Source organism: Selaginella moellendorffii, unplaced genomic scaffold, assembly GCF_000143415.4.
Source record: "Selaginella moellendorffii unplaced genomic scaffold, v1.0 SELMOscaffold_8, whole genome shotgun sequence".
Lineage (NCBI taxonomy): Eukaryota > Viridiplantae > Streptophyta > Lycopodiopsida > Selaginellales > Selaginellaceae > Selaginella > Selaginella moellendorffii.
The window spans coordinates 3,616,633-3,632,228 of NW_003314269.1; the positions used below are offsets into that span (position 1 = coordinate 3,616,633).

The following is a 15,596-nucleotide window of genomic DNA, read 5'->3' on the forward strand; positions in this document are numbered from 1 at the left end:
TTTGATTCCATAAACCCTAAACCAGAGAGATAGGGTTTATGGACATGGCCTCACTCCAATGCGCGGGAGCGGGGGCTCTGGCCCTGTGGCAACGCCAGCATTCCTCCGGTAAGCGCTGCTCGATCGGGAGGCAATATGGCAGGCGCTGCTCGATCGCGGTGTCGATTGCGCAGCGCGGATGGTGCCAAAGAGCCGGGAATCCCAGATCCGGGGCTTGGCGGGCAATGGCGTCGGATTCGCAAGCGGAGGACGAAGAACAGGAAGACGCCTTGCTAAGCGACGAAGAAGAGGAGACTGAGGAGGAGGATGAGGAGGTAAAATTTTCTCTTTCGAGCTCGAAAAGAACTTGAGTTTCATTCTTGCAGGACAATGTTGACGTGGATGTTCTTAGCAACGAGGAAATCGATGCGTTGATGAAAGAGTATGGGAATGTTGTGCGATCGGATCCAGAGCCTCGAAAATCATCTGCCGAAGATGCTAATGCGGATGCCGAGGCTCTCTCCAGTAAGTTCCATTCTTTCTTTTCCTCGTTTCTATGGTTTGGCCTGATATCTTGTGTTTTGCGTAGTGCAGTGGCTACTGCTCTAGCTACAGCTGCCAACGAAGTTAAAGCGGTGGATATCAAGCTCTTTCACGTCAAACCTCTGATATACTGGGCTCGCTACTTTTTAATCGCTTCAGCGTTTTCTATGCCTCAAGTCAATGCTATAGTGTAAGCCTGCCATCGTTTCTTTCTATGATCTTACCAGGTACGGTTTCTAAAATCTGCAGTGGAAGAATAGAAGACATCGCCCAAGAACAGTACGGGAAAATTCCAAGACCAAGCGGAAAGCCCTCGGGCTGGACACTCATGGATTTCGGTGAGCGTCTTTTAATATTCTTCTCTGTGTGTGTGTGTGTTACTGCCAGATATTTACACTGCTGGTACTGATCGAAAAGTCTCTGCCCTTCGCAGGTGATGTCGTTGTGCACATCTTTCTACCATCGCAGCGAGAATTCTACAACTTGGAAGAGTTTTATGCGAACGCTCCTCTAGTGGAGCTGCCTTTTGTCTCGGAAAGCAGTAGCAGCAGCACAGCCAGGTCAGATGCCGAGGGAGAGAGCGAAGAGGAGATGATCTCTTTGAGCTAAGTAAGTTCTCTCAGTTTGTATCGAGGAGGAAGTTGAAAAGTTCTAACGCTGCTTTCCACAGATCAAGTCGAGTGCGAAGATGGCCCGCTTGTGTTTGACAAATTCAAGAGAGATGAGGGGAACAGTGAAGCGCTGATGATGGTGGTGATGATCTCTTTGAGCTAAATGACGTAAGTTTTTCTCCATAGTTTTGTTTTGGGTCCTTCGAAGGAGGTATTCAAGACTGATCGATGCGTCCTTCTCTTGGGTGGATTCTTTTTAAAGGATTCTTCCTTTTGGTCGCAGGGCCAGCGTCTAGAACAAAGAGACGAAGGAGAAAAGAAAGGCTTGTAACCATTTTTCTAATGTGTGAGTGCGTGCCGTCAGTCAAAAAAGAAGTGTTGGAACATTGACGCGGCTGGCCAGCCAGTCAAGCGCGCACACGTGGCAGAATATGGGGCTTCCATCTTGCCTCGGATCGACGGCCGATACGCTTGCGGTCCACCACACAATTCATTCCTTTCATTCATTCTCGTAAAGTAATGTCCTCGCATTTTCTTCGCTAAAGCTGTTCTACATTTTCTAGGGCTGGGCAAGAGGCAGGGCGAGGCGCACGGGTCGATCGAGCTACGGGAGCTCTCTTCGCGGGCGCCGGGAGCTCTCCCGCGGGCAATGCAGTGTTCTTGAAATTGAGGTAGGGTTTTGCGGCAGCCGGGAGCTTCCGGGTGGGAAATTTCGGCTCGCGCGACGCTGGAAGTCCAGGATGAGGCGCTGGAGGGATTGCTAGGATGGACAGCTCCTCGGACTGGATAACGTGAGGTGAAAATGCGGGGAAATTTGTGATGCTGCTCGAGGAGTAAGCGGGAAGATCCAGCAGGAGATAGCATGAGGTGCCTGGAGTAGTGGAAGGAGGGGGAAGAAATGTTGAACAAGGGGCTGTTTGGATGGTCTCCACCTCACATCCAGCCACTGACGCCAGTGTCCGAGGTCTCGGAGCCGCCAGAGTCGCCTTCGCCTTACTTGGATGCTGGGGGTGATGCTATACCCGTGGATGACGATGTTCTAGAGGATGAAGAGGACATAGATTTCTCCCCAGTGGCAGTCTCGTTTTTCAAGCTGTTCGTGTATGCTGGAACTTGGGACTGGGTGCTTATGATCCTTGGGACACTCGCATCGGCTGTTCACGGTGCTGCGCTGCCGGTTTACCTCCACTTCTTTGGGAAAATCCTCAATTGCTACCGGCACAGAACGAGTCAAGCGCGAGTATACGATGATCTCACGCAGGTTAGTACCAGTTCTTTGCGACTTTGCCTTTTTCTTTTCCTTCTTTCTATGCTCACGCAATTCTTTCTTTCTTATAGTATGTCCTGGATATTCTCTACATTGCGGGAGCTGTTTTGCTGGCTGGATGGATACGTAAGTGTCGTGCGTTGTTCTTTGAAATGATGGTGATCGCTTTTGTCATGTTTCTACCGCAGAGGTCTCTTGCTGGCTCTTGACTGCGGAGAGGCAATCTTCTGTAATGCGGTCAAAATATCTGCAAGTTTTGCTCAATCAAGACATGGGGTTTTTTGAGAGTTATGCAAGCAATGGAGATATTGTGAGCCAAGTTTCGAACGATGTTCTGTTTATCCAGTATACTATTGGGGAAAAGGTATGCATTATGAGTCTCCATCTCTAACAGCTAGGCTTATACTTTTTCTAACAGGTCAGCCATTATGTGCATAACATGGCTACATTCGTCGGGGGTCTTGTAGTAGGATTTTTGAACTGCTGGCAGATAGCTCTCTTGACGCTAGCGACTGGACCTTTAATAGTTGTTGCTGGAGCCATCTCCAACATTTTCTTGCATAAGCTTGCTGAAAGCGTTCAAGATGCCTACTCTGAAGCTGCGAGTATCGCTGAACAGGTGTGTCATCAATCACGTTCTCTTTTAAACATAAAAGTGTTTTTCTTTTTTGTGCTCAGGCTATTGCATATGTCCGAACTATATATGCTTTTGCGAATGAAACTTTGGTGAAGCACTTGTATGCAAGCGCTCTTCAGACTACACTTGGATATGGCGTTCAAATCAGTCTTGTCCAAGGCGTTGGTCTTGGCTTTATCTACGGTCTAGCTATCTGTTCTTGCGCTCTTCAATTGTGGTTTGGTCGAATACTTGTTGGAAAAGGAGATGCCAACGGTGGTGAAGTTATCGTGGCAGCATTCGCAATCATTTTAAGCGGACTGTAAGCTAAAAGATTCTCTCTTGCTTCTAGTATCCTACTTACGTGCCGATGCAGAGGGTTGAACCAGGCAGCAACAAATTTCCCGGCTTTTGAACAGAGCAAGATTGCAGCTTATAGACTCTATGACGTGATTGAAAGGACAATCGCTAACACTCAACAGGGAAATATTCTTGCTAACGTTCAAGGAAGTTTGGAGCTCAAGCATGTCTATTTCAGCTATCCTTCGCGCCCCGATGTACCCATATTGAGTGGCTTGTATCTCCAAGTAGCTCCAAAGAAAACCATGGCTTTGGTTGGAAGCAATGGTGCTGGGAAAAGTAGCATTCTATCACTAATTCTTCGCTTTTATGATCCAACTTTAGGTGAGGCTATCACATATTCTCCATGGTTCTGATCGTGATTGTGCAGGCGAGGTGCTTTTGGACGGTGAAAACGTACGAAACCTTCAAATGACGTGGCTTAGAAGTCAGATTGGGTTAGTGAGTCCCGAGCCTGCGCTGCTTGCGTCTAGCATCAAAGACAACATTCTTTACGGCCGATCAAACGCAAGCATGGATGACGTCGAGGAGGCTGCGAAGACTGCTCATGCTCATGCATTTATCAGCTCGCTACCTTTCGGATACAATACACTGGTGAGATTTTTAGTTGTGCCTGACTTTCTGGAAGTGAATAATATCTGCAGCTTGGCGATGGAGGGATAACTTTGTCAGAAGAAATGAAGCTAAAGCTAGCCATCGCTAGAGCCGTCTTAAAGAATCCACCCATCCTACTACTTGACGAAGCTACCAGTAATCTTGATCCACAGGCCGAACGGAACGTGCAAGAGGCCCTTGACATACTGATACTTGGTCGGACGACACTCGTAATCGCTCACCGCCTGGCTAATATCCGAAATGTGGATGTAATCGCTGTTATTGAAGAAGGCCAGCTTGTTGAGCTTGGTACTCACGATGAATTGATGGCTGCCGATGGAACGTACGCAGAACTAATTCGCCTTGAGGAGACGGCAAGAGTTGTTCCTTGGTAAGAATCTTGCTGCCATCATCTTCTAAGCTAACGTTTCATTTCCAGGAACAAGAAAAGCTTCAGAGAAACAGCTCATACCTCCTCTCCTCGATTGATACGCTCTTCTTCCGTCGCGGCGCAGAATGGACAACGCTACGCGGAGTTTAGTAGCGTTCACAGCTCACCGCCTCAAATTCCAAGTCCATCATCTGAAGACAAAGACTCCGTAACGTTTGGCAGCGGAACGGCGGAAGGAGAAAAAAATCCGCAACACCCGCCACCGCTGGATATTCACAACTTCCAACAAATACCTTTCAAGTCTGATCCGGAATCTCCCGTGTCGCCACTCCTGACATCTGACCCCAAGAACGAGAGATCTCACTCGAAGACATTCAGCAGATCCATCTCGCAGCTGGTAGAACTGGAATCGACGAGCATTATCCCCGAGACTCCTGGGAACAATGAGAAGCCAAGCTACTGGAGGCTCATACAACTGAGTGGACCTGAATGGTGTTATGCCTTTGTCGGAAGCATCGGTGCGGCGTTTTTTGGCTCCTTCAATCCGTTAATGGCCCTTTTCGTCGTTCAAACTGCTCAGTACTACTATCACGCGCAGGACCACCGCAGTAAACGTGAGATAAACAAGTGGTGCTTGCTTGTGACTGGTATGGGATTAGCGACGGTTTTCGTCAACTTCCTGCAACACTTTTACTTCGGCATCATGGGAGAAAAAATGACTGAACGAGTTCGAAGGCTAATGTTCTCAGGTACTTACCTCTCAACCATCCTAGAGCATTTGAGTAAACTTATTGTTGTGCATCTGTCGCAGCAATTTTACGCAACGAGATCGGGTGGTTTGATCAAGACGATAATAGTACCGAGGCCCTGTCGATTCAGCTGGCGAATGATGCTACTTTTGTTCGGGCAGCCTTTAGCAACCGGCTCTCAATTATCATCCAAGACACCGCTGCTGTTGTCGTGACTGTTTTATTGACGACCTTGCTCCAGTGGCGTTTGGGAACAGTTGCAATTGCTACCATTCCTCTGCTTATAGTCTCAGCTATTTTCCAGGTACGCCATCACTTTCTGTTTGTGAACGTTTCTTATTTACAGATTGCTGCAGAAAATGTGGGTGATGGGATTTTCTGGGAACATTAGAGAGTGGCATACGAAAGCTTCCGTAGTCATTGAGGACGCAGTCAGGAATATATGCACCATCGCATCCTTCTCTGCTGGAGATAAAGTCGTTCAGCTGTACAAGAACCAACTCGCGAGACTCCAGGCCCGAAGTTTTATCCGTGGTCAGGTCACAGGGATCGCCTTCGGCATTTCTCAGTTCCTTTTGTTTGCATCCAACGCTTTCGTTCTCTGGTACGGGACCGAGATACTGAAAAGGCACGACGGGAGGCTCAGCGAAGTCTTGAAGGCATTCACCGTGTTCTCGTTCGCAACGTTTGCGCTGGTGGAGCCTTTCTGTCTGGCACCTTACATCCTCAAGAGACGGGAATCACTGAGGCCCGTGTTTCAGATAATTGACAGGAAACCAACAATCGAGTCCGACGATGGTGACGGCCTGAAGCTTCCAAACATCTTTGGTACCATAGAGTTTCGTGGCGTCGAGTTCAGATATCCGACGAGGCCAGACGCAGTTATACTCAACGATTTCAATCTCAAGGCAACGGGTGGACAGACGGTGGCAGTCGTGGGACTCTCAGGATCCGGCAAGAGCACAGTCATCTCTCTGATCGAGCGGTTTTACGACCCCGTAGCCGGCTCGGTGACACTGGACGGAAAGGACCTCAAGGCTTTCAACCTGCGGTGGCTTCGCAGCAACATGGGCCTGGTACAGCAAGAGCCGGTTCTATTCTCCACCACCATTCGAGAGAATATCATCTACGCCAAGCGCAACGCAACCGAGGCCGAGATGAAGGAGGCTGCCCGAATAGCAAACGCTCACCAGTTTATCAGCGGGCTGCCTCACGGATACGACACGCACATCGGCATGCGAGGGGTGGAGCTCACCGCCGGACAGAAGCAACGAATCGCCATCGCGAGAGTTGTGCTCAAGAACGCTCCCATCTTGCTGCTGGACGAGGCAAGCTCCGCGGTGGAGAGTGAGTCGAGCCGGGTGGTACAGGAGGCGTTGGACACGCTCATTCTGGGGAACAAGACCACCATCGTTATAGCTCACAGGATTGCGATGCTCAAGCGGGTGGACAAAGTGGCGGTGCTTCACGACGGCCGGATTGTGGAAGAAGGAGCTCACAACGTTCTCATGGAAAGAGGCGGCCTCTACTCGCGGTTTATCATGTCACACATGTCCAAGCCGATGAGGCAGCACACGGTTTCCAGCTACGGTGGTTAATCGATCGGTTCTTCCCGGGGGCGCGAGAGAAGTTTTCCAGGAACTCGGGAGGAAAAAGAAGAGGGGACGCGACGCTGTACATAAGGAAAGAAAGAAGAACGAACGAGACAACGAAGAACAACGAGAACGAACGAGACAACGAGATTCCAGCGAAAGCTTTCAAGAAAAAAAAAAAGAACTGTAAGATACTCCAATTTTTTTGACTATACTGGTACTAGCTTTCACTTCTTAGAGCTGTGTTTTTTGGGCATTTACGAGCTGACCTTCCAGGGAAATAATAATCGATTGGCATTGTTTTTCACAGTGTGATCTTTAAGAAGAAAACAGGCCGAGACAATGAAGCTTTGATAAGATAGATACGAAGACAAAGCTTTGCGATCTCTTGATTATATAGACGAAGGCTGTGATAAGTTGTCACAGTAAGGAGAACTTGTGATAGCTCCAAAAAAAGTTATTTGATCCGCGAAACGCTACAAAAGGTTATAAACGTCTGCCAACAAAACGCCGCTATCGCGCTTAATACGTAGCTTGTTGGTATGTACATACGTCTAGAGATAACAATTTATAGAGGTGTTGGGAGCTCCTATGCCAACCAGCAATTGCCAGATTTTGCTCTGGCGTTTGGGCCACATGGGCCATAATCGTGGTGGTCAGTATGCACGAATCATACATACGCAATACAAACCCATGGGCCCATCACTGCCAGCCTGGACCTACGGCGCGATAAATTCTCTCCCTCGTACGGTACCGCGCTGTGACGTGGCATGGCATTGTCCGTCGGATGAGGGCATGAACGGGTCCGATATGACGCCGCAAGTTTCACCGTGTGCATAAAACGTGGTTTTTTATCACTCTTTCACCGCGCGGTAAAAAGCGAGAGGGAGGGAAGAGAGGAGAGAGGCAATATTTCTTCGATTCGCGCGAGGGCGAGAGGGTAAATCAGGGTTCTTCCTCTGGCGCGCCCGATCTGCGCCGCGACGATAGCTGCGGATTTGTGGTAAGATCGAGCTACATTCTTGGCCGGGCGATGCTTGCGAGTAGATCGAGCTGCGGCGCGTCGCGGCGGATTCGGCTGGAAGAATGCTGTAGCTTAAGCGCTAAATGTGGATTCTAGGTGAGGATACAAGGCAAAGGGATGGATCCTGAGCTTCGACGCTACTGCTGGGCTCGGGGGATTTATAGAACTGGATAGATTGTGGATAGAGGTTACCTACATTGTCTTCTCGGGGCATTTCCAGGCGCTCGAGAGGATGTCAGTATGATCTTTGATTGGTGGAAGCTGGGATTGGTCGATTGGAGGTGCAATGGCGTCGCTGCTGTGGATTCTTTCGCTCTTGTCGGGATGTTTATGGGCTCAAGCTCAGGTTCCAGTGCTTACGAGAGCACCGGCGCTCGTGACTGCTCAAAGGAATGCCACCTTTGAGTTCATGGTAAAGAATGCCTCGGGAGGAAACGATGCTTGCAGTGACTGTGCTATTCAATGCAAGGTACTGTATCGGATCCTTTGTTTTTCTTTGTGTTTGTTTTTTCTTTCTATCTCGTTTCTTAAAGTTTGCTGTTTGATGCGCAGCTGGATGGATCGCCATTTCACGATTGCGCTTCTCGCGGAGATTCTTACTCGAGTTTAATAGATGGCGATCACGTTTTTGAAGTTTCGATACAGACGGTCAATTCTTCAGTATCCGTGAGCTACAATTGGACTGTCGGTCAGTTTTCCCCAGCTTTCTCGGTTTTTCATATCTAACGACCAATTTACAGATTCTATACCTCCAACCGGATCAATAACGGTTGATAGAGAATTTACCAATGCCTTGAATGCCACTTTGCATATCATATTAAGTGAATCTTGCGCTGGAGATGGTGGATTTAAGTGTTCTGACATTGCAAATTGTCCTGTAAGTTTTTAAAAAAGGTAGAAAATGCTTTCTTGCAGACAATTTTCAACTTTTCTAGGTAGCTACCCACGGTCCTGGAAGTATTGTGCCATCAAGCTTGCGTGTTATCCGACCGAATTTGGAGTACAACCTTGTACTCAATTTATCAGCTGCAACTCAGTCGGGCCGAGTCATTGTTGCGTTAGGAAAAGAATTTTGCAGCGATTTGGCTGGGAACAAGTTCCGGAGGGGAGACAACTCGAGTGTCATTGTGCGCTTTGGTATGCTCTTTCAGCTATAGTATGAATGTAATTGTGGTGTTTCATTTGCAGACAGAACTCCTGTTGATGTTAACCTTTGGACCGGAATCACGGAAGTTCAAGTGGTAGTCAATAAGCAACCGCGATCCCTGCAGGTGACCAGAGATATCGGCGACCTTGGGATATTTTTGGACTTTTCACGGCCTATAGTCAACACGACTGAAGAGATTCTTGGAGCCTTGAATGTTACTGATGGTGTTCTTCAACCAACAGAAAGAAAAAGTCACGGCAAGCGGAGATACGGCTTTCTGGTAACTAAACTGCATTCTTATATTTCGGCACTCAAAGTCTCTTTCCCCAGCTCACGAATATCTCGGACTCCGCCGTTGTGACAGTACAACTTCAGGGAGGCTTGCAAAGCCGTGATGGTACTTACGTATTGCAGTCAAACCATGTCAGCTTCTTATACGGTAATCCTTTCTTGTGAATGTAAATGACCGTGAAGCTTGGCTCTAGATCGTAAGAGGCCGGAGGTACTACTATCCCCATCGTCGTCCGTGAAAACAAGGAAACGCACTACCGGAGTCTGGATTGAATTTTCTGAACCGGTTTTTTTATTTGATTCATCAGATTTCAACTTGTCTGCTGGCAAAGTTACGAGGTGAGCAAATTTATGTTGGGTTATCAGCTTTAAAGGTTTCCGTGTTGCAGGCTAAGCGAAATAACTAAGAGCAAATACTTCGCGGAGCTACTCATTCCCGCTGACCAAGTTGTCACGGTGTTTATATCTGAAAACAAAACGACTGATATTGCCGGAAATCCAAATCTTGCATCCAGCCAGCTGCAAGTACGCCATTGTAAGTTTTTCAGTCTTTTCAGTAGAGAAAAAGTCTCTTGTTTCTGACGTGCTACTCTGTTTCTAGATTCACCACCTGCAATTGCAGTCGCTTCGTCTTGTTTTGTCACAGCGGGTATACTTGCTACATTCATAACTTCGGGGCTGGTCTCTATAGCCTCCACTAGTTTGGGGGGAGCTGGTGCGATTACTAGCAGGACTGTGAGCTCTATTGTGTCAAATCCATCAGGAAATCTTCTGGTATGTGAATCATGAGGATGCCACTCTGTACTGATGGAATGTATGCAGGGAATGGCCGGACATCTACAAGTATTTGCGTTATCATATTATGCCTCAACGAATTTTCCCGTTGAGTATAGTGAAACTGTCCGGAGCATGAAATGGTTTATCCCTCACGTCAAGCTTCCATGGGAAAAGCAGCAATCTATTCTGAGCCATAAGCTACATTACCAAGCCAACAGTCCTTATTCTTTGGATTACTTGGAAACACGCCGAAAGCTGGGGTCCAACACAACTCTTTATGGACCCGCGTTAAGCTCAGACGAATATAGGCTTTTCTTTCAGGTACAAATGACGCTTTTGTTGCTATCATTTACCTGGAGGCTTTCTCACAGATGCAACACGGAGAATCTGTCGTTCTTGAAGGGAAATATAACGGGTACGTAGAAGTTCACAAGGTCATGTATATAATTAACTTCTTCGATTCACGCTACAGATGGAACGACTTCGGGAAGAATATGTTTTGGTTGGGAGTTTTCGGGGGTGGTTTCGTTCTTTTCCACCTGTTGCTACTCTATTTTCTACGATGGAGAACGGAGGCAACTCTCAGAGGCGCTCTTTGCGTTCCTCGCTTCGAGATTTTTCTCCTTTACGTTGCTTTACCGTGTATCTGTCAAGCAGCGGCCTTCATCATTCGGGGTAAGAAGTCTGCTGTTATTTTTGCTTGTGCGAGTCACGATTGCCTTGCTCAGGTGGTACAACGGGTGGGATCATTGTGGGAGTGTTGTTACTTGCAGTTCCAACTGGCTTCTTCCTCTCCGTGCTGATGTTTTTGCTGGTCGCGGTCATCTGGGGTGCATTGGTTCAGTACAAAGAGTACAGGAGTCAGGCAGGCGGTCACGTTTGCCGGGGAGTAGTGCGTTTGCTACTCGGCGAAAGTCACATTGGGAAGTGGGTCCGCAAGGAGGGTCTCTCGTCCAGTTTCATCCCCAAGTTTGGCTTGCTGTTTGAGAACCGGAAAGGTCCTCCCAGGGTGGTATATGTGGACGAGGACTATGGATCAAAATGGGTGGACAGTGAAGGCAAAGGCATCGGCAGGATGAAGCCCGTCAACTCCGACGAAGACAGCGTCGACATGTCCGTCTCCAAAGCGCACAAGCTAATAGGTGCTGCCAGAGTTTTCTACATCATGGCCGATATCGCAAGGCGTGCCACCCTGGGAATAGTCTTTGGAGTGCATCCTGGAAGCGAAGTCTCGTGGAGGCAGCTCTCTCTGGCGCTGGCAGTCACTCTGATCCAGCTTCTTTACCTGGTACTTTTCAAGCCTTACATTCGGAGGGGCGTGCATTTGGTGGAGAGCGTGTCGCTGCTGTGCGAGCTTGCGGTTTTCAGCATCGGGATGGCCCTGTTACCCGACGACCACTCGTCCGACAACCGGAGAAGCCTGGGCATCGCCATGGTGACGCTGCTGCTGTCGAGCTTCATGTGCCAGCTGATAAACGAGTGGTACGCGCTCATGGAGAAGCTGCTCAAGCTCTCGGCTCCCCAGGAGCCATCGTTCAAGGCGGGGATGAGGATGCTGGGGAAAGGACTGGTTTTTCCATTCATCCCGCAGAGAAAGTGGCCCAAGTTCATCACTCCTCCGCAGCAGCCGAGGATCGGACTGGTCCCCGTGGTGCATCTCAGCCCGTCCCCGGACTTCCAACAACGCAGCAAAGTTCTTCCCTCGAGCTCGCCGATCTCCTTCACCGAGACGGGCGGTCCGGCCTACGATCCAGGCTCCCCCTCGCTCGTCGATCCTCGCAGCCTGGGCCAGCAGTCGAGGGCTTCGTCCGGCTCCGGGAGGCTCCTCCAACCAGCGGGATCGTTCCACAAGGTTCCAGGCCATTGGTCGAGGTCGGTGTCGTTCGAAGGCAAGAAGACGAGGCCGTCGAGGTCGGACACGAACTCGAGCGAGCTGAAAACTCTGCGCGAGCTGGCCAGGGCCAGCTTTCCAGGCTCTAAGAGGGAGGAGCAGCAGCAGAGCAGCGCCATGGATTCAAGCCAGATAGGTGCCGAGGATCATCACGGCACGAGCTGAGCGAGCTTACCAACACACAACTTTTTTGTAACTCTACAAAGGATTTATTGTAAAGTGTTATTAGTCATTCCGTTGGAAAATGGAGGACCAGCGCATGTTTCGATCCCGTGAAGAACTCGTTGTTTCTGGAATGGCAGAAAAGGGAGAAAACAGAAATAGATCCTGAGCTACCTCCATCAAACGCTGAATGCGGCCAAGTCGATCTAGATGTGATCACGCACGATTTCCTGCGGCTTAGCATTTCGCTTCTAACGCACTTCCAGCACTGGAGCGAGCCGAGTCTCCGTGGATCCACTCTCTCCTTGATCGCCTTGAGCCGCCGAGTACTTCTCCCCGAGGAATGCGTCCTGCCAGCCTCGTTCTTGTAGCATCCTCCGCCGGGTGTGATGTTGCGGAGATGAGGTAAGAAACTGGAAGATTTGCTGCCGCTCCTCTACAGTCGTGCTGTCGTTCCAGGTCCTGGAGAGGCTAACACGCCACAGAGCCTCCCTCCAAGGCAGCGCTGCATGGTGGTGACGCCCGAGTAGTGTCAAAACCCGGAGTTGTTCCGGGCTCTCAAAGGTGGCGGACTTTTGGCGCCATTGTTTCCGTGACATACTGGACTTTCCCTGGTCTTGAACTCAGCTTACGTGCAAACTCTGTTTGTTGCTGCGTCTGCCACTCGTTGGGATCTAGTTTGTGGAAGTCACACCTTCCTTGGGTTGCTGGCTACTTCTACCTCTACACGAAATATCGGCAGCATGAAAGAGAGGATGGTGAACGAACATATTTGCTTCTTTTTATGTTTCCACAATCCCAAATTTACCTGGAAAATCAAAATGCTCCTCAGAGCTTTTATTTACTGACTCTATTATTCAAGCAAAGACAAAACACTACATGAAGACTTGTGGTGGGGATTCATGCCAAGACTTGCCTGCTCAACTTCTACAGGAAGACCTGGATCAAGTCTAGTGTATGTAAATACTTGCAAAGGCTCTTCTAAACATTGGAGCTATTGGAGCTAACAACAACCCAACAGAAGAGGGAAAAAAATAAAATAAAAATGGAGAACAAAAGTTGTAAAAAAGATGCAAATTTCCATGGAAAGATCCCATGCAAAGCAAACAGAAATATTGAAGATTTAATTGTGAAAAAATTTCTATTGGCCTGTGGCTTGATGCCTACAATAGAACACAATGATCTGGAACCACAATGCCTATAATTTTCATAAAAACCAAGCTTTATGAAATTTTCTGATGCAACCAAAAGGAAACAACTTGTATTCCTTGTAAGTAAGATGTAAGCTACAATCCACCACGCTTACAATCCATCATGCTTTATGTAAGTTTCCTTTAATATGGACTTTGGCTACTTATATACATTCCTTGTAGATATAAAATTTTAAATCCACCATGTTTCATGCAAGCACCACACTTATTTGCAAATTCACTCTTTAATTTTGACTGCCTGCAAAATTACCTATCCTCAAAAGACATGTAGCTTCTAACCCTAAACTTTCATAATTATATAGCTGTCATTGTTTTTCGTGCTCCGAAAACAAATGTATTACTTTTATTTAGGGCTCTAGTCGGGGTCTATGTGAGTGAGGTATGTTGCGATTTTCGATTTCCTGCGGCTTTGCAGTTGCCTTGGACCAGATTTTCGCTTCCAACGCACTTCCAGCACAGGAACAAGCGGGTTGGATCCACGCTCTCCTTGATCGCCTTGAGCGCCGAGTACTTCTCCCCGAAGAACGCGTCCTGCCAGTATGGCTCGAAGTAGTCCGCCTCGTTCTTGTAGCACCCTCCGCCGGGCGTGATGTTGCGAAGAATGTCGTCGGTCGTGGTAAGATACTGGAAGATTTGCTGCCGCTCTTTCACAGTCGTGCTGTCGTTCCAGGTCCGGGAGAGGCTGACATGCCACAGAGCGTCCCTCCAGACAGCGCTCAGGGAATTGTTCCTGCCCTGGACGCTCGCTGCCGCGCCTCCAAACACGAACAAGCCGAAGATGGGACTGAAGCTCCGCTCGAAGAGAATTCTCACGAGGGCGTTTGTCAGCACCGCCGGTGAGTCCTGGATGATCGTCCTGGGCATGAACCGCGTTGCCAGAGCCCGAGGCGCGCCTGTTAGATCGGTGCACACTCCGGGATTGGTCGCGCAGAGGACTCCGTCGTGCCACTGGACGAAGTTTGGATACGAGGTGACGGTGTAGGTGATGACGAGGAGCTGGGGATGCCCCTCGACGTAGGAAACCAGGGGAGCAAACGCCGCCCGTGCCTCCGCGGCTGTTCCATTCGGCAGCACGAAAGAGAGGGTGATATAGTTCGTGTAGAGGAAGAAGTAGCCGGCAAGCCGAGCTTCGTCCATGGAAGGCGTGACTTCCACAAACTTGGCGATCAGATCTTCGTGGCTGGAGCGAGTGGCAGACGCAGCGATGAACAGAGTCTGGACGTAGCCGAGCTGGAGATCAGGGAAAGTCCGGTACGTCGCGGAAACAACGACGCCGAAAGTTCCTCCGCCGCCACCTTTGAGAGCCCAGAACAGGTCCGGGTTTCGGCACCGGTTGGCTACTCGGACTCGTCCATCAGCCGTCACCACCGTGAACTCGAGAGCATTGTCAGCAGCGTAGCCGAAAGTCCGCGACAAAGGCCCGTGGCCACCGCCTTGGACGAAGCCTCCGGCAGCACTCGGGGAGGATCCCATCGGCCCGACGGCAACCCGGTTCCTCTGGCGCAGAAAGTCGTAGAGGAAGTCCCAAGTAACACCAGGCTGGGCAGTCACAGCAGGGACCGGATCACTTACTGGACAACTTTGCGGAACGAAAGAGTCGTTCGTGAAGATGTTTGTGAGATGGTGGAGCCAGATGCACAGCGAGCCAGGCGCAGTGCTCCGGCCAAGCCAGTCGTGCCCGCTCGATTTGATCACCAGCCGCAAGTTATACTTCTTGGCGAAGACGACTCCGGCCTGGATGTGAGACACACTGGAAACGTTGATGGCGTAGATGGAGACGTCGTCTTGGTAGCAGGGACTGGAAAGAGCGCCGGTTCCATTCAGCGGGCAGCCGAAACCGGTGATGCCGGACTCCCAGTTCGGATACTGCATAGCTCCGACAACCTCGCTCCTCGCGAACGGATTGTTTTGGAGCTGCCTAGCAGCGCTGCAAGCGACCGGATCGTATTGCGGAGTGTGGCACGGCCAGGCGTATGGCTTTGGTGCGAGGAGGCGGCCATCGATGGAGCGATTGAAAGCTGACCAGATTGTGGAGCTTGGCCAGCAGGAGCTCCGAGGCGTGCATTTGCAGCTGCTCTCTCCATAGCTGCTAAGCAGGAGAGAGAGAAGAATCAGATGAAAGGACAATTCCATGGCTTGCTGGACTTCTCTTCCTTGTGCCTACTTAAAGCGTGTGTGGACCACAACACGATCACTTCGGCGACGTAAGTGTCCTGCCTTTTCTTCTTTCGCTCCAAAGTCTTTCATAACGACGCTTGGATTTAATCAGGTCTTGGAGTATATTGTCAAATGTGAGTTTCTTTTATGATCTTGGCAGCAGCCAAACCCGGAAGATATATTCGACCCAAAAATTCCAAGTGAAAGGTTTGATGCAAGTTCCACGTTGTTTTC

The 15,596-nt window shown here is 49.4% G+C and overlaps 4 protein-coding genes across 4 annotated transcripts; 3 read left to right on the forward strand and 1 right to left on the reverse strand.

Annotated features, from left to right (window-relative positions):
- Positions 1-39: 39 nt before the first annotated feature.
- LOC9632601 (protein Iojap, chloroplastic) lies at positions 40-1,316 on the forward strand. Its single transcript, XM_024671820.1, has 6 exons — positions 40-314; positions 366-504; positions 574-712; positions 772-860; positions 956-1,131; positions 1,193-1,316. Exons 1-5 carry the CDS (start codon positions 45-47, stop codon positions 1,129-1,131), a joined length of 813 nt encoding a protein of 270 aa, XP_024527588.1. The 5' UTR covers positions 40-44; the 3' UTR covers positions 1,193-1,316.
- LOC9636100 (ABC transporter B family member 20) lies at positions 1,209-7,009 on the forward strand. Its single transcript, XM_002967119.2, has 12 exons — positions 1,209-1,301; positions 1,396-2,394; positions 2,472-2,526; positions 2,589-2,764; positions 2,819-3,019; positions 3,079-3,338; positions 3,393-3,700; positions 3,747-3,970; positions 4,021-4,361; positions 4,410-5,110; positions 5,173-5,414; positions 5,467-7,009. Exons 2-12 carry the CDS (start codon positions 2,032-2,034, stop codon positions 6,706-6,708), a joined length of 4,113 nt encoding a protein of 1,370 aa, XP_002967165.1. The 5' UTR covers positions 1,209-1,301; positions 1,396-2,031; the 3' UTR covers positions 6,709-7,009.
- Positions 7,010-7,567: 558 nt separating this feature from the next.
- On the forward strand, positions 7,568-12,109 carry LOC9636102. Its single transcript, XM_024672190.1, has 13 exons — positions 7,568-8,195; positions 8,279-8,414; positions 8,467-8,603; positions 8,662-8,863; positions 8,915-9,153; positions 9,204-9,312; positions 9,359-9,503; positions 9,554-9,699; positions 9,766-9,938; positions 9,987-10,262; positions 10,313-10,356; positions 10,414-10,616; positions 10,670-12,109. The coding sequence occupies exons 1-13, from the start codon at positions 8,013-8,015 to the stop codon at positions 11,995-11,997; spliced, it is 3,321 nt and encodes a 1,106-aa protein (XP_024527958.1). The 5' UTR covers positions 7,568-8,012; the 3' UTR covers positions 11,998-12,109.
- A 1,462-nt stretch (positions 12,110-13,571) lies between these two features.
- Positions 13,572-15,338, reverse strand: LOC9636103 (uncharacterized FAD-linked oxidoreductase ARB_02478). Its single transcript, XM_002967480.1, has one exon. The coding sequence runs from the start codon at positions 15,336-15,338 to the stop codon at positions 13,572-13,574; it is 1,767 nt and encodes a 588-aa protein (XP_002967526.1).
- Between the last annotated feature and the right edge of the window lie 258 nt (positions 15,339-15,596).